Raw genomic sequence first — 18,682 nt, forward strand, 5'->3', positions numbered from 1 at the left:
TTTTGTCTATAATACTACTTCTAAAATTTTCCAAGAGTGATAGTGAATTGAGTTTCACGTAACACTCTCCAATAAACATATTGATTTGCTTATGAAAAAAAAAATATTTTATATGATGGCCCGGACGGAAAAAAATTAAAAGCGTTACTTACTTCTATGCCTATGTTTATTATCTCGAAAACATCATATGGGTACGTAAATATGAAAACCTTAAATTATTGTCGCGATTCGGTCTCTAAAAATAGATTCCGCGGTTTAGTGTGCACGCCTTATTAGTTGTAAACCCACGATAAGTACGTTTTGGCAGATGATACGAACATTTTTATCGGTGTCACCGATTGTTGATCGATTTTGAATCCGCCATTTTGTAGATGTGTTGCATATAGTGAAAAGTCGAGCCTGATAATAAATGAAATTGTTTATGTGAATGATTTTGAATAATAATGTTATATGTGAGAATTAAAGATAATGAAAGCTATTATTGTTGATTGGTTAGCATAACTCCTATTCAATCTCCTTGTGTAACCCAAGTATACATAAATGTATTGCTTATGTGTACACATCTGAATGCATATGTACATATGTATGTATATGCTGTTTAATCTCGAGTGAAAAAACCAATAACTTGTTTTGTGCATGTGTACAAGCAAACGTACTCCTGCATAATGGATCTAACTCTAACTGCTTAAATTTCGGAATATTTGGAAGAGGCCATTGAGAAAATTGGTAATATTTATTATATTTTGTTATATGGTATATGTATGTATAGATTTCTGTAAATCTCAATATCCCACTGTTGAATTATCATTACAAAGACTAAAAGTTCAGTAATTAAACTGATTTGATTCCTAGTGCGTTTTAAAATACGGAAATGTCAACAATAAAATAACGTCATAGATACCAAATGTGTTTATGTACGTGTAAGCAACAAAATGTTCTCCCAATCGAGATGTTCATATGTATGTAGTGATACACTTGTTTATATATGAATGCATTCACATTGTGTTTAAAACCTTTTCATATTAATGCGCTTCAAAATTCTGAATAAAACAAAGAGAACACTGAAAGTCAATAAAGAAGACTTTATCGTTCTTATAGAGCAGGAACCAAAAATTAATGTTTTTACTGTTAGAGGAAAGGGTATAAATATTCGTTGAAAATTGTGTAATAGTTGAAAGACAGCGTATTCGATCCTATTACGTATATCGCCTTTGATCCAATTTGGAAACATTCAGAAAGTTTTACACACTCGAATTATTAGGACCTGATGTTGCTTTACCTTCTAAAAAGAAAAAGGAACAGAATCTTTCTTCCCTCTGTAAAAAATACTCCACGGGAACTTTCCGCCAAGCATTCGGCTGCCAATTTAGGTTCGCCAGGATGAAAATTAATTGTTTAAGGAGTTACATAGAGTTGAAAAAACAATGAAGAACGTTGTACTTGAGTTCCTCGTCTACCCTTTACCGAAGCAACCAATTTAACTTATTAACTTATTGTCAAAATAAAAACATTGGTACGCCGATATTAAGAAATGAAATAAAAATAAAATTTAAATGTTAATTTTCAAAACAAAATAAATACGAAATATTCAATAATTTGGGGGCCAGACAGACAGATTTAGCGTGTTGGGCGTTATAGTGGGCGTGGCACTTTGATGAAACAAACTTGCGCTGCGCAGGAAGCCCAAGAATCTGCATGTGTTATTACAACATTTTTACCTTTCATAGTTTCGGAGATGGCAGCATTCATATCAAAATCGATTCAATTAGTGATCTTAATCAAGATTTTATAATGACACCCCCGCATATTTGAAAAATTTATTTATAAACTTACAAGCAAAGATGTATCTTGTTGTTATTTTTTATACCCTTGCAGAGGGTATAATATTTCAGTCCGAAGTTTGCAACGCAGTGAAGGAGACGTTTCCGACCCCATAAAGTATATATATTCTTGATCAGCATGACTAGACGAGTCGATCTAGCCATGTCCGTCTGTCCGTCTCTCTCTCAGTTTTAAAGCTATCGGGCTGAAACTTTCCCAAAAGTCTTATATCTTTTGCAGGTAGTATATAAGTCGGAACCAGCCGGATCGGACAACTATATCTTATAGCTCCCATAGGAATAATCGAAAAAAAAACTTTAAAAAAGTACATCTTTGGTATTTTTAACATATAACCTCCTAAGCTTCGATATAAAATTTTTAAATTAGTTTTGAGTTTCAAATTAAATTTAACCAAAATCAGACGACTATAGCATATAGCTGCCATAGGAACGATCGGAAAATTGGTGGGAAAATAATATGAAACAAATTATAGCTTCGGTGTTTTTCAACATATAACCTCCAACGCTTGGAAATAACATTTTTTAATTAGTTCTGAATTTCAAATTTAATTTTATCAAAATCGGACGACTATATCATTTAGCTGCCATAGGAACGATCGGAAAATTGGTAGGAAAATAATATGAAACAAATTATAGCTTCGGTGTTTTTTGACATATTATCTTATACTATTGGGAATATATTTTTGTATTTTTACATTTAATAATTATAGCTGCATGGGTATACAAACTTAGGCTTGCCGAAGCTAACTTCCTTTCTTGTTTTATTTTGACCAAAACCAGGGAATGATTATTTTTATAAAACTCAAAAATAATGATTTCTTTTTATGTTATAAAAATTAAAAATCATGACGAAAATGGATAGATTTACCAAGAGAATCACTATGTTTTTTGTTTCCTTTTCTGCGTATGTCGATGACTGTATCTTGACAGATCAATCAAGCGAGCTCAGGGTTTCAATTCACTTTAGCGTTTTCAAAAAACTTTGTTTTCGATTTAAAGTACTCTGGTTTTCGGAAAGTTTTGGTTTTAGTTTCATCAGAGGAATGTTTAATTTTCTCACCGTTTTTTTCCTAGACAACATTTTGTGTAAGTGACGATACGTTTATCGGCCTTTGACAAAAGTTGTTGTTGCTAAGGAATATATTTGGGAGTAAATAATTAATGTTAATGAACCAATGTGTAATGCATTTTTATACCCGTTAATCTTAGAGTAAAAGGGTATAAAAGAAGAAAGTAAGTATAAAAGTATATACATTCTTGATCAGGGTCACTAGCCAAGTCGAACTATCCATGTCCGTGTGAACGCTAAGATCTCGAAATCTTTAATAGCTAGAAAGCTAGGATTAGGCATGCAGATGATAAAGGTTCTTGGGCATCGCAAGTTTATTTTAGCAGGGTGCTATGCCCACTCTAACGTTCTCAAACCCAACCCAAACTTCGGACCGTACAGACTAAATGTCAGTAAAAAAAACTTTTAACTCTAATGTAATGGTTTCGTCAATACCTAAAAAAAACTTTGACACGCACTTTATATCGACTAAGTACGCTTTCTAAAATTTTTGTAGCATTAGTAGTACTCAACTTACGAATGTTGGCTATTTCGAAAAGTCGTAGGACAAATGTTTCATCGATCTATTTACTTAACACCGTTTAAATAATTCCAGATCCCAAAAATTTTTTAATAACTTTTGAGAAAAGCATCGGGTTTTAGCAAATGACGACGCGTGTTTTTAGAAATAACTACTCTAAAGCCCTGGAGCATTTAACCCCGCTGTCCCCAACACACATTGATCCGAAAAAGCCATAACCCTGCTCTATTTCAGCGAGGCCGTACAGCGATCACCTTTTGATTGGGTATTGTTAAAAATAAAAAATTTAAAACAAAACATATTTGGGTAAAAATTTTTTGTGAAGTTTTTTATTAAAAAAATAATAAATTACTTATAGAACTCTAATTCTCTGGATATTTTCTTTAAATTTAACATGATTGTTGAAAAAGATATTACAACTTTATCTTATAGCTGCCGATTTAACACTTGTTACCAGAAGTAATACGTCTTTTATTTTAAATATTTTTTCGTATAAATCTGAAAAATGCTTTTATCTAACAATTTATCTATAGGTTCAATATTTATACCCGTTTCTCGTAGAGCAAAAGAGTATAGTAGATTCGTAGGAAAGTATGTATCACGTAGAAGGAAGCTTTTCCGACACCATAAAGTGTGTATATTCTTGATCACTGACCGAGTCGACCCACCCATGTCCGCCTGTGTGTTCGTCCGTATGAACGCTGTCAAACTACAAAAGATAGAAAGTTAGGATGAGGCAATTAGATTCTAGAGATTATTACGTAGCGCATGTTTATTTCAGCAATTTGCCACGCCCACTCCTAAGCCCACAAACCGCCAAAAACTAACTAACTTATTCTAATTAACAATTTAACAAATTTCTTAAATCCTTCTTGTCCCCCTCTACCTCTCCGATAAACTCAATATCAATTTCAATTATCTATTTCCTATTTTGTTTAGTGTAACTTTAATTTGCTGAAAAACAATGGCTGTGGCGCGGGAGGGGACTTCTCGTTTTTTGCGATTTTTTTTTCGAATCTTCGCAGCGTATTCCAATTTTAAAGCGGCCATTTTAACTAAACTTATATCAATTTTTAATTTATAAGCTTAGTAACGGGTATCTGATAGTCGAGACACCCGACTACATCGTTCACTTGTGATACTCTTGCAAAAAATTTAAAAAAAAAAACAAGGAAGAACGATATAGTCGAGTACCTCGACTATCAGATACCCGTTACTCAGCTAAATAGAGATATGCAAGCAGCAAAGCGAGGTTAAAATGCGCCACCTACCGGCGGTATACAGATTTAAGCGTTATGGGCGTTAGAGTGGGCGTGGATCAATCGATAGGTATTAACGAGACCAATACATTTCAGTTAAAATTTTTTATCTAGCATAAAAATTGTGGGCGTCACAGGTTTTCGCGGTTTGTGGGCGTTAAAACGTGGCAAACTTTTTTTTAGGTCAATCGATAGGTATTGATGAGAACAATACATATCAGTTAAAATTTTTATTCTAGCATCAAAACTGTAGGAGCCACAGTTTTGGGCGGCTTGTGGGCGTTAGAGTGGGCGTGGTACTCTGCTGAAACAAACTTGCGCTGCGTAAGAAGTTCAGGAATCTGCACGCCAAATCTCAATAGCCTAGCTCCCATAGATCCGAGATCTCAGCGTTCATCCGGACTTTGTGGGGTCGGAAACGCTTCCTTCTGCCTGTTACATACCTTCCGACGAATCTAGTATACCCTTTTACTCTACGAGTAACGGGTATAATTATTACATCCGTGTTTCTTGCCATATTCTTCTCCATCGTATAGCTGCCACAGGAACGATCGGATAATTAATGTCAAAATAATACATAAATTGTTATATTTCGCTTTCGGTAAACATACATAAACGGCAGTAAATTGAAGTGGAACATTATCTTAAAATTTGTATAATTAGTTTTTAGGCATGCCGAAGTTAGTTTCCTTTCTTGTTAACAGTTAGTTTGTTTAAGCAAGGTGCCACGCCCATAATGCGAACCCAGCTCCCACATTTTTGAAGGTTTTGTATATGCAATTTGTAAAATGGGATCATCCATTAAAAAGTTATAAGCCGATAAAGGACTCGATGCTAGTTGGCACAGTGGCGTGATGTGCAATCTTGGGAACGGCAGTTTTGCTGCCTGCATATTTCCACTTTCCTTGCGCACCCTTTATGCATTACTGCTTTCATATAGATTAAAACGCTGGTTTTAGAACTCCGACCACTCGTTCAGCCGGAATTATGGCTACCAATCAAAACTCTTTCTTTGCCTAACTTTAAGGAGCTGTACAACAAAAAGATGTAATTTTTATACCCTTGCAGAGGGTCTAATGATTTCAGTCAGATGTTTGCAACGCAGTGAAGGAGACGTTTCCGACTCCCTAAAGTATATATATTCTTGATCAGCATGACTAGTTGAGTCGATCTAGCCATGTCCGTCTGTCCGTCCGTTTCTACGCAAACTAGTCTCTCAGTTTTTAAGCTATCGGGTTGAAACTTTCCCAAAAGTCTTATTTTTTTGCAGGTAGTATATAAGTCGGAACCAGCCGAATCGGACAACTATATCTTATAGCTTGGTATTTTTTAACATATAACCTCCTAAGCTTGGAAATAACATTTTTTAATTAGTTTCGAATTTCGTATTTAATTTTGTCAAAATCGGACGACTATATCATAGCTGCCATAGGAACGATTGGAAAATTGGTGGGAAAATAATATGAAACAAATTATAGATTCGGTGTTTTTTGACATATTATCTTATACTATTGGGAATATCATTTTTTTGTATTTTTATACCCGTTACTCGTAGAGTAAAAGGGTATACTAGATTCGTCGGAAAGTATGTAACAGGCAGAAGGAGCGTTTCCGACCCCATAAAGTATATATATTCTTGATCAGGATCACTAGCCGAGTCGATCTAACCATGTCCTTCTGTCCGTATGAACGCTGAGAGCTACTATACTGGTATTAGGCAGATTCCTGAGATTTCTGCGCAGCGCAAGTTTGTTTCAGCAATGTGCCACGCCACGTCCTTCAGTTTTGATGCTAGAATAAAATTTTTAACTGAAATGTATTGTTCTCGTCAATACCTATCGATTGACTCAAAAAAAGTTTGCCACGCCCACTTTAACGCCCACAAACCGCCCACAAACTTCACAAAATCGTAAGTATGAACGCGGATATCTCGGAAACTATCAAAAAGATAAATGGGATCTCAGATTTAAAATTTTCTACGCAGCACGAGTTTGTTACGCAAATATGCCACGCCCACAAACCGCCCAAACCTGTGGCGCCCACAATTTTCATGCTAGATAAAAAATTTTAACTGAAATGTATTGCTTTAGTCAATACCTACCGATTGATCCAAAAAGATCCAAGTTTGACACGCTCACCCTAACGCCCATAACGCTTAAATCGGTCTACCGCTCACATAACCATATATTGTGATCACGGGTAGGTGGCGCAAGTCAATCTCGCTTGCATATCTCCATTTCCCTTGCGTCCCTTTAGCTGAGTAACGGGTATCTGATAGTCGAGGTACTCGACTATAGCGTTCTTCCTTGTTAAATTTAATAATTATAACTGCAAGGGTATACATACTTCGGCTATCCGAAGTTAAATTCCTTTCTTGTTTATTCTAAAAATTTCGTAGGTTAACAAAGCTAAATAACAAATACATTTTATATTGTATAGTCGAGGCACTCATTACCCATTACTCAGCTAACCAAATTTATATATATATATATACACTACTGGCCAAAATAACAAGTACATAGGTATCGTCTTTCTTATTTGCGATATTGCTCGATTATTTTCGAATAATTAATAATTTTCGAAAGCGGGGAACCCCGTTTATATAGTGCTAGGCTTAAATTTGTGCCGAATGAGCGCTTTTGGTGTGGTCAAAATAATAAGTTCACTTAAGTTATTTATCAATTTTAAAGGATCAAACAAAGAATTGGGCTAAGGTATGTTGATTTTTACTGACTCCTTAAATATTTAAGTACATCCAAGCCAAAAAATTTATCTATGTAGATGGGCCGCAGAAAGCATTGTACAGCTGAAGAAAGGCAGATTGCTGTGAATCTTCAGAAAGATGGGAAATCTCTCCGGGAAATACCAAAAAGCCTTGGGCGTTCAGTATGTTTTGTTCAGAATGCCTTAAAATCAAATGTCCTTGGTGAAAAACGAGGCCGAAAAGTGAAATCGTCACACACAGCGGATACCCGCATCGTCAGTCTCGCAAAAAAGGATCCTTTCATGTCTTCAAAGGCGATCAGCGGTGAAATTGACAATGAAATATCATCCCGATCGGTTCGTCGTAGACTGGAAGACCTACCAGGACGTATAGCTAGAAATGTTCCATTACTTCGAGGAAAACATTTTTAGATTAGGGAACAGTTTGCCAAAAATCATTTAGCTTGGTCTGGTCCACATGGGTCTTCAAAATGGAATAATGTTTTATGGAGCGACGAGACAAAAATTAATCTTTTTGGAAATGACTCCAGAAGATATGTGCGACGCCCAAGAAGACCGTAAAGCACGGAGGCGGATGTATAATGGTTTGGGGCTGTTTTTCTTGGGCTGGCGTTGGTCCAATACATCGCATATCTGATACCATGATTTGGTTATAAGGATATATTGGCCGGCACTATGTTACCATTTGCTGAAGAAAGCATGCCCTTGAGATGGGTCTTTCAACAAGACAACGACCCTAAACACACCTCAAAGTTAGTCAAGGCCTGGTTTACAGAAAATGAGGTAAACGTTATGAGTAGGCCAAGTCAGTCTCCAGATTTAAATCCTATAGAACACTTATGGGGAGAATTAAAACGTCGAATTGGACAAAAACTTTTCGAAATGCGGAAGAATTGTGGCAATATGTCCAAAAAACCTGGTACGAGATTCCAGTGCCCACTTGTCGCAAACTTATTGCTAGCATGCCCAAAAGAATCGCAAAATTCCTACAAAATAAAGGTGGATATACAGGATATTAGCATAAGTTTACACATACTAAGAAAAAAGTGGAAAAAAGTTAATAAGTTTTAAGTTTTTTACATTGTAGAATTGATGTACTTATAATTTTGGCCAACCCTTTTTATGTTTTTTAGACTTAGTCGATCTCAACATTTTTATTTAAATAGAAAAATGCTTATGTTATCTTTTTTTAGAATCTATAATGTGTTTGAAAACTAAAAGTATCTTTATCTTTTTCCTTATGTTAATAAAAAGAAGTTGTACTAATGATCCAAATAAAACAATTTTCGTCCTGCAGGTAGGTATTACATTTTAGTTTATGAAAATGTGAGTACTTCATTTTTCGTCGATTTGTGACCTTTGAATACGCAATAATGCTCATCAAAAACAACAAGATTAATGCAGTGTGTAGTACACTGTAATCATAATAAATCTTTTTTTGTGGGTTGGGTTTCTTTATGGGTGTATAAAACATACAATTAATATCATGTTTCTCTTTGATTAGGTTCGCGCAAACTACAATGTTTGCATATGTAACATCTACCTTCCGTCATTAAACGAATGGTATCTGAAAGCGATCCAGTCTATTTCTATTAATATAGTAAATAGTACCAGGTATATGATCGGAGTCACAATTAAGAGTACAATACCATGCCTAAAACGAACCACAACTTTCGAATCAAGGTTAAAAAACGATATTCAAGAAAAGGTAAGTTTTATTAATAGTTTAATGACTTTTCACCGATTATCGTATTCTTTATTTTAGGTTTCCAATATGAACATAAAAGGGAAGTTGAAACAAACTTAAGGGGACGTTGTATTCGAAACACAACTCCCAAAAGAAGCGCCTCAACAGTATTTTATAACCATTTTTTCGCACCAGCTGCATTAGATATTTGTGCTTATAAAACGTACTCTGGCAGTGTTGAATGTAAAACCAACGCCAAGCTGGTTATGCCCAGATTTATGGGTTCCATTTTCGACTCACTCTTGCCTCAAAAAATGCTTTCACGTCAACACCATCATGTCCACTTTTTATTTCTATTATTGATTGCAATTAATCAAATATCTTTGTCGCAGTCTATATTATTGGAGGAATTAAGTTCTAAAGACAATAGAACGACTTCGCAAGAAAAGTCCATTGGAAATGATAACTTTAGTAACAGCACTGGAAGTAACATGATTTCTGGAACCTCACCTATAGTGCAAAAGGATTATTTGGAAAAGTTAAATAACTTTGAGCGTAGTGTCGCAGCTGTGCTAATAAAAGTCGCTTATGGGACAACATCTACAACAAAGCGAAGCATACCCGAAACTAGTTATTCCTTAGGACCAACTACTGTTGCCACACCATTTTTGACGACACAAAGGTAAGGTCTGCTGCTCTACTTACATACATATACATTTAGGTAAATGTATGTAATATTTAAGTCGTCCCAGAAGCACAATAGAGTGACTTTAAAAACAGCAAAGAAACCAAATTTGTTATGACTAGCTTTTAAGTTAGTTGTTATAGGAGCTTTACGTATGTTTATGTACAAATCTTCCAAATACACGGTTTCTTTAATATACGTATGGTTTTTATACCCTTGATTTCAGTCAGAAGTTTGCAACGCAGTGAAGGAGACGTGTCCGACCCCATAAAGTATATACATATACTCTTGATCACCATCACTAGAGGAGTCGAACTAGCTATGTCCGTCTGTCCGTTTCTATGCAAATTAGTCTCTCAGTTTCAAAGCCATCGGTATATAACTTCCCTAAAGCCTTATTTCTATGGAAGGTAGTACATAAGTCGGAACCAGCCGGGTCGGACAACTATATCTTATAGCTCCCATAGGAATAATAGAAAAAAAATGTGTTTTTATACCCGTTACTCGTAGAGTAAAAGGGTATACTAGATTCGTCGGAAAGTATGTAGCAGACAGAAGGAAGCGTTTCCGACCCCACAAAGTATATATATTCTTGATCAGGATCACTAGCCGAGTCGATCTAGCCATGTCCGTCTGTTCGGATGAACGCTGAGATCTCGAAAACTATGGGAGCTAGGCTATTGAGATTTGGCGTGCAGATTCCTGAGCTTCTTACGCAGCGCAAGTTTCAGCAGAGTGCCACGCCCACTCTAACGCCCACAAACCGCCCAAAACTGTGGCTCCTACAGTTTTGATGCTAGAATAAAAATTTGACATGCCCACTCTAACGCCCATAACGCTTAAATCTGTATACCGCCGGTAGGTGGCGCATTTTAATCTCGCTTTGCTGCTTGCATATCTCTATTTAGCTGAGTAACGGGTATCTGATAGTCGAGGTACTCGACTATAGCGTTCTTCCTTGTTTGACATATTATCTTCTACTCCTAGAAACATCAGTTTTTTAAAAACTTTGTTTTTATTTGTTTGCAGCACTGAAGGTGAACAACATCACGCAAAAATAAGTTTTTATACTCGATTGTGTTTTTTAAATACAATTTTGTTTATTGACCCAACGGTCGAAGTATTAAATTAACGAGGTATTTATACCCGTTACTCGTAGAGTAAAAGAGCATACTAGATTCGTTGGAAAGTATGTAACAGTTAGGAGGAAGGGCTTTCCGATCTTAAAAAGTATATAAATTCCTGATCGGGATCACTAGCCTGGTCGCTACCAAGCCATGTCCGCCCGTCTGTCCGTTTGTCCATTCGTAAATTCTTGGGCTTCCTGCACAGCGCAAGCTTGTTTCAGCAGGGTGCCACGCCCACTCTAACGCTCAAAAACAACCATAACACTAATACGAGTCTAGTCTTTGTATTTCATATTTACCTTGGCTAGGAATCACTATCTTAGAAACATTAACTTTATAGAATGACTGATGACGTCCTTCATAAATCTTATTGAACTTTCTTTAAAAAGGAGCAGTCATTTCGTTGTATCCTGCATGATAAATGGTTGTTGTGGTATTAAGTTGTTGGTTAAATATGATGTTTAGTAGAGCCTTACTTATAAAAAGGAGCTCTTTTTACCAAATTAAAGTTTGGGATTTGTTTGGAAACAAATAAAAACATGAAGTTTTTAAAAACTGATGTTTATAGGAGTAAAAGATAATATGTCAAAAACACATTGCATACGTTTGAGTTAAATAATTTACAAGTTTTTGGGGATACTTGGAAATCCTTCTTTTAAACTTAAAATATGCTATTACGTGGGCATCTATGGCTAAAAAAAATACACTATTTTTCTCGTAATCGGCCATGTATAGACAAATCCACCAGATTTTGGTTTATGTAAATAGTGTCTTCCGTTCGCCAGATAAAATAGTTTTAGCGTAAACTATCTTACGTGGATATTCGCCGAAAGAGTGGTAATATTGTCGAAATAGGTACAAAAATAAATCTTAGAATCTATGTGCTTTGATTTCAAGGGTGTACTGTGCACTTAAAAAAAAAAGGGATGGCCGGGTTTACATAGAACGTTCCATATATATTTTTACAACCGAAATTTGCTTTTGCCCTCACATGATTTAGAGATGTAAAGTGAAAGTCAAAAAGGGCAGAAACTGTCAATTGACCAACCGTTTGAAAGTATGGATAATGTCGATAGTGACATATATTTTTTTTTGCACATCTGTGCTCAATATTGAAATACTTTTTGATTTTTTTCAGATATCCCTCCGTACACAAACAACATAGTGTCAGTGGTCGGCAAAAAAATTATGAACTAGACTTAGAGAGAGATCATGCGTTGCCCACATCTGCCCCCAACGCTGATATACTAAAAAGTAATAACAATCCGACTTACCCAAATCCAAACCGCCATCATTCACATGATAGAGACCGACACAGGAATACCGTGCAGTATAATTCGACTCCGATACCATCTAGTAAGTTGACATTTTTTTTTTACTTTTTTCTTCAATGTAACGAATTTTTACAGTTCCCAACCTTTTGAAAAAATCAAATGGAGGACAACTACCAACAATACCAATGTACCCTGGTGATATTCCATCTTATTCCCCGCCGTCTCGAGCTTTCTTCACACCGCCGTTGCCGCCGGAGTATCAAAATCCCTTTGCCGACAAGCCTACCTTACGTGGTACCAATAATGAGGGTCTAATTGCAATTAATAGGCGTCCGATCCCACCGCCTAGTTTGATGCCTAGTCAGGATCGGATCCCCATTCGACCACCAGATCTGGCTGGCAATAGTAACGATGCCATTGTTAATCCATTGGCGGATTTAAGTTACGCTAATTCTGGTTTAGATGAAAAACACTCTCTTGAATCAACTGTTTTTCACGGAAAGGTGTCTGATGTGTCCACAACAGATCGTAAAAAAGCTCTCAACACACCGGCACGTGCCAGCGGCGAGGACCTTTTAAACGAAAAGACAACCAGAGTAAAGGGACAGGGGTCTCTTGAACCGGGTGCCAATGACCCTACTAAAAGACAAGAGGTTTTACCCAACATAAGACGTATTTTGGGATCGAATGGAAGGAACAGTGACATACCAGCAGTGTTGTTAAAGCAAGTAACTCAGCGACCCATAATAAACATGCGCAACCCGCCTTCTTCACCAATTGTACTGATTGAAAAGTCTTTAACGAACGAGGAAAACTCAGATGCTGATGGATCCTCCATGGTTAGTCCTAATATTAATCAGAGCAAGTACCAGCCTGGTCAGTTGGATTACTATGACAATGCTAATCAGACTACAGGCACCACACCATCAGCAGCTGCTGCCATTGGGGAAGTATCGGCTACCTCATTTTCATACGCCACTACAAACGCGGGTCAGCCAGGATATACAGGAAAGAATACTGACGCTGCTAAGGGTTTGGTTCCGAGCCTAGGCGATCGCGATGCTGTCGCCGCATCAGCTGCAGCCGCTTCAGCACACAGTACATGGACCTGGGCCTGGAATATTCACATCTATCTGTCGGTTGTTCTGTTTACCATTTTATCGGTATATTCGCTTTACAAACTACTGACCTATAACAAGCTTACACATTTGTTTGCACAGTCTTATTTTGTGTGCATCCATCTTATACTTATTGTGACCTGCATAATGCGAATATTTTTTCTTTGTTTCGATGCATACAACGTTCATGGTTCCTTTAATATATTTACCTCAGAACTCTTGCTGAATCTACCTTCAACATTCTTAACAGTAGCTTTCTCTGTACTTATATTGTTTCTCTTTCTGAAGTCTCTGAACCACAAAAACAATAGATATTCAGCTCTGATAAGGCCGCTGACGGTGGTTGTGGGCTGTGGCGTTCACGTTGTGCTTTGCATTACATTGCATTACGTTGAATCCTATACTTTAAAAAATCATCATTTATATTTTCAACAACAACAGCAACAGCAGTACTTTCGCAGACAGCATCTTCATAATCAGCAAGGCCAAGGTATTGCTACAATGTCTCCTTCGGCAATTTTGCCCCCGCCTCCCCGAGTCTTGACCCTTATATGTCAGATAATTTATATATTCATATGTCTGAGCTTGGGACTATTATATCTGTACTTGTACCGAATTTTAAAACGCATTCTTCGCAGCAAATCTCAAAACTATATACATGGTTATCAGAATTTATCCTATGCCATACACATCACGATTGCCACGGCTCTTCTGTTTGTTCTACTCGCCGCCCTCCAAATATTCGGTGCCATATGTATTTCGTCATCTCGTCAAACTAATATAGTAGATGTCGACTGGCTTCAATGGGGATATCAGTTCTCTCTACGTCTTATAGAGATAGCGATAATAACTTTAATTTCATGGGTAACAGGACTTAAAACCAGTGTCGGGCACGATACATTAAATGCTGTGAGTGGGGATGTTCGAATGGTCGGTTCCGGAGCGGGACCTATGGGTGCGTATGGCCAGGATGGCGGTTCAACCAACAATGCCATCAGAGAAAAACATGTTGGAAACGGCACCGGCACACACAACTCAAATATGACGAACTTCTTTCTGCCGTGCACATCGAGCTCTAGTCAGGAGCAGTTTGAAGGCGACTATCCAGCTATTTGCAACGCTAACACCAATCTTCATACATACACAATGCGCACGGGTAAACTTATATATGACGATAGCTATGCCCTAAATTCTATAGGGCCCTCAGCCACCGGATCTTCAAACAGTCGCCCCTGCGAGTATCAACTGCAGGAGCCTATGTACCAAAGGCCTTATGATACGGGTTCCATTGGAAGTGCTTTAAATGGCCAGAACGTGACAGATTATGGAAATAAAGCTACTCAGAACTACAAGCAACAACATCAATCACATCAATTGCACTTTCACGAGCAGCCCACCTATATGAGTACGGACTACATGACAGATGCTGCTCCAGACCATTACGAAAATCCGAATTTCAATTTGCGCACCACTAACAGTACAAAAGCTGAACAAATGCAAAAAGAAATGTATGATAATAATGGAGTTGGTTCCACCTCAGGTTCTGGATCTTCACAACACCAAGTGGTACTTTTGCAAAATGACAATTGCTATTCTGAGCCACATGAACAGGAAAACAAAAGGTATGAATTTAACATCTTTGAGCGACCTGTGTTTAAAGACAAATCAGCTCACAACATTCAGTCCAACACTGAGTGCTTTGAAGATCGTCAAAAGATAACAAACGGTCGAAAGTGTGAAAGAAAGTTTGCTGGTAATGGTACGCTAGAACGTAATTTCTACGAAAACAAGAATCCCGAGCGCCGCAGTTCAAACTCAACAAATTCCTGCTCCTCATCAAATGGTGGGGGAGGGGGGCGATATGCAAGCTATAGTTCGTATGAGCGCGGATTCTTCAACGGCGTTTGTAAGAGTGGCACTTTGAGCAGTATTGCTGGTGGTGGAATAACATCGGGCGGAGCAGTTCCAGGTCGTAATCTAGAAGTACCAATTGCTTCTGCTGGAACTCAACGAATAATCACCAATGGAGCACAGACGTTGGGGATATCGGATAGAGACAGAGCCCAATATTATCAGAGAGCAAGTGGACGTACTTCGAATTTTAGGTCATTGCAGGATGGTACTGGAACTGACATGTTTAAAAGTATACCCATAAGACAGCATCAACTACAACAGCTATCTTATAATCACAATTCGGAAGACGAAGAGGAAGAGGAGGAAGACGATATAATATCAGGAAGCAATGTAGAGTGTACAAACTTGATAAACAACGATAATGGTTCTGTCGTTATTGCCGATGACAGCGCTCCAGCTTCTATTTCCATAAACGGCAAAACGTCATCATATGCCAGCGCAGTAGCAACTAAAAATTTTTCGAATGACCCGCTTTTACATGCAAATGTGAACGCACACGCACAATTGCATATTCAAAATACTGGAAAGCTTCGTTCTGAGTTGTGCACTGCTTCATCAGCTTCGGTTGCGTCTGCATCTTCGAACTCATGCACAACATCCAGTGCTTCTGATAGTATGTTGGTAGCAGATCAAGGCTTCCTTCGTTTTCGGTCCATAGAGGATCAAAATAGCGCCCAAAGTGGAAACAATGTAGAAGCCGAAAGGGCTGTTGTATCTTCCCTTCGTCTTAAAAGTTGCAGTGCGACTGTAAGTGGCATTGATTGCTAAGATTTTACGTCCCAGATACATAGCTTTGCATGTCATAACGATAACCATTTTGTTTCTGTAACTCATCAATCAAACACTGCATTGATTGCCCGTTTATGCCAATAAAAGTAGTTAAATCACCACTTTCTACTATCTTCAAACTTGTGATATATATATAACAAAAAATAGCGAAAAGCAGAATTAAATCAGTAAATATACGATTTTTCAGTATACCCCTTTTTCATTCGGTAAATAATTATCTTATTCTCATACTAAAAAAAATAAATTAATTATACATTTATTTGTAAAAAAAGATTTTAATCCTTAGCTGGGAAGTTTCAAGTTTATGCTTTACTTCATTACATATATGTATTTTTATTCACGAATCCATATATCTTAAATAACTCATAGATCGATTTAAGCATCATAAATGTATATTTCGTCCGTCACAATATATTATTTACCTAGTAAATATGTATATAAATAATTACATATACTGATTAAAGATTTTATAATATAAATATTACCCTTGGAAGTACATTTGTATAAATTGTAATGTTTATTATTTTTAACTAGCAACACCATCCTTTATAATAGATTACATCCCACGTTTCCTGTTAATTAAAGAAGCGCGACACAAAATTAAATTGAAATTGATTGCTCTATGTTTTTTTTTCAATAAAAGGTTTTTATATAATTTATTTTTAACTTTGTATTTAACAAAAATTATCTTGTTTTCGAAATTTAACAAAACAAAATTTGTCACAATCCGAAAAATAGACCCAATTTATAAACATAAAGTTAAGTGACTTTAATATATTTAATGATTTAATTAAGCATATAAGACACAAGTAAAATTATGATAATAAAATAAAAATTGTTTTTATTCACTTTCCAATAAATCTAAAGCAAACGGTGTAAAAAGAAACATACGTTTTTATGCTAATTAATCTTTCAATAGAGTTGCTTAAAAAGGCCGACAGACGTAATACTGCAAATGATATTCCCTTTTCCTTTATTTCGCATAGTTGGCCTATGCAAAAGTGAACTTAATGTTTATTGATTTAATGAAGATTAAAAATTTACTAAGGAACATATACAAAAAATGCTTTTCATATAAGTAAAACGGCCTGTTATAAATAAACGTTAATTACATAGTACTGATTAGTTAAGGCTTTTGCATTTTTTACTGTTGACATCATCAAAAATAAATGTATTCGTAAATATACTTCTACATTAAGGATACTAATTATAAGGTTATAGTTTAAATCTTTCAATGCAACACCTTAAACCCGTCAATGACTTGTTAGGAAGCCATACATTACTATTATTATATGTAACCTGTAAATATATTTTTATATCTATATGGAATAACATATTTCCATAATATTGAACAACAACATTTACCAACAATATTTCCGAATTATAATTATCCTTTACATAGTACACATAAACAAAGAAACAACATGTATGCGTATTCTTGAATGTAATTAACTTTAATAAGCTAGCCAGGCAAAAATAAATATAAAATACTAAATTTAAAATACCTTTCCTTTTCATTGAATCTTCCTAGATTTTAAATTGCTAATCATTATTACCTAAGCGGCGGTTCACATATTACGTGACGCTTTGTGACACATTGTAACACTTATTTCCTTCCCCGCTGTGACGTTTCGTGACACTACCACCCCCTTCAGCGCGTCACGTAATATGTGAATGACCTCTAATATTGAGTACGCGATTCTCATTAGTTTTCTGCGTCATTTGGTTTTTTTTTATTTTTAAACTTACATACCATTTTTAAAGACTCCTGCGTTCCTGTTGATTTGTATTAACAGGAAAAGGCTGAAATTTGTTAAGGGAAAATGAATTGCTGATACCGAGAAAATATTACTAGACGTAAATATATATATATATCTTTAAAATTATAAAATCCAAGTTTTCCTCTAGAAAAATAACATTTGTTTATTTAAATGTAAATTCCATCGTTCGGCGACAAGATAATTATATAAACGAACTAACTTTTTTTTTCAAAACAGAGTGTCTATCTCAACAAAAACAAGGAAGTACCTCGACTATCAGATACCCGTTACTCAGCTAAATGGACAAAAGGGAAATGGAGGTATGCAAGCAGCAAAGCGAGACTGAAATGTGCCACCTACCCCTGATCTCAAAATATAGTTATGTGGGCGGTGGACAGATTTAAGCGTTATGGTCGTTAGAGTAGGCGTTTGGGTCAATCAATAGGTATTGACGAGATTAATACATTTCAGTTAAAATTGTTTATCTAGCATACAAATTGTGGGCGCCACATGTTTTTGCGGTGTGTGGGCGATAGAGTGGGCGTGGCATATTCGCGTAACAAACTTGCGCTGCGCTCAAGGCTACGGAATTTAAAATTGAAATCCCAATTCTCTATCTTTGATATTTTCGGAGATATCCGCGTTCATATCTACAATTTTTTTAAGTTTGTGGGCGTTAAAGTGGGCGTGCAAACTTTTTTTGGATTAACCGATAGGTATTGATGAGAACAATACATTTAAGTTAAAATTTTTAATCTAGCATCAAAAATGTAGGAGCCACAGTATTGGGCGGTTTGTGGGCGTGGGACGCTGCTGAAACAAACTTGCGCTGCGTAAGAAGCTCAGGAATCTGCATGCCAAGTACCAATTGCCTAGCTCTTATAGTTTCCGAGATCTCAGCGTTCATCCGGACGG

General features: G+C 36.4%; 1 protein-coding gene across 1 annotated transcript; it reads left to right on the forward strand.

The window, feature by feature from the left end:
• Positions 1–360: 360 nt before the first annotated feature.
• On the forward strand, positions 361–17,509 carry LOC108020397 (uncharacterized). The gene is made up of 5 exons (XM_017088675.4): positions 361–726; positions 8,918–9,121; positions 9,179–9,782; positions 12,051–12,268; positions 12,322–17,509. Exons 2-5 carry the CDS (start codon positions 9,064–9,066, stop codon positions 15,984–15,986), a joined length of 4,545 nt encoding a protein of 1,514 aa, XP_016944164.1. The 5' UTR covers positions 361–726; positions 8,918–9,063; the 3' UTR covers positions 15,987–17,509.
• Positions 17,510–18,682: the final 1,173 nt, after the last annotated feature.

This window comes from Drosophila suzukii, chromosome 4 (genome assembly GCF_043229965.1).
Source record: "Drosophila suzukii chromosome 4, CBGP_Dsuzu_IsoJpt1.0, whole genome shotgun sequence".
Classification (NCBI taxonomy): Eukaryota; Metazoa; Arthropoda; class Insecta; order Diptera; family Drosophilidae; genus Drosophila; species Drosophila suzukii.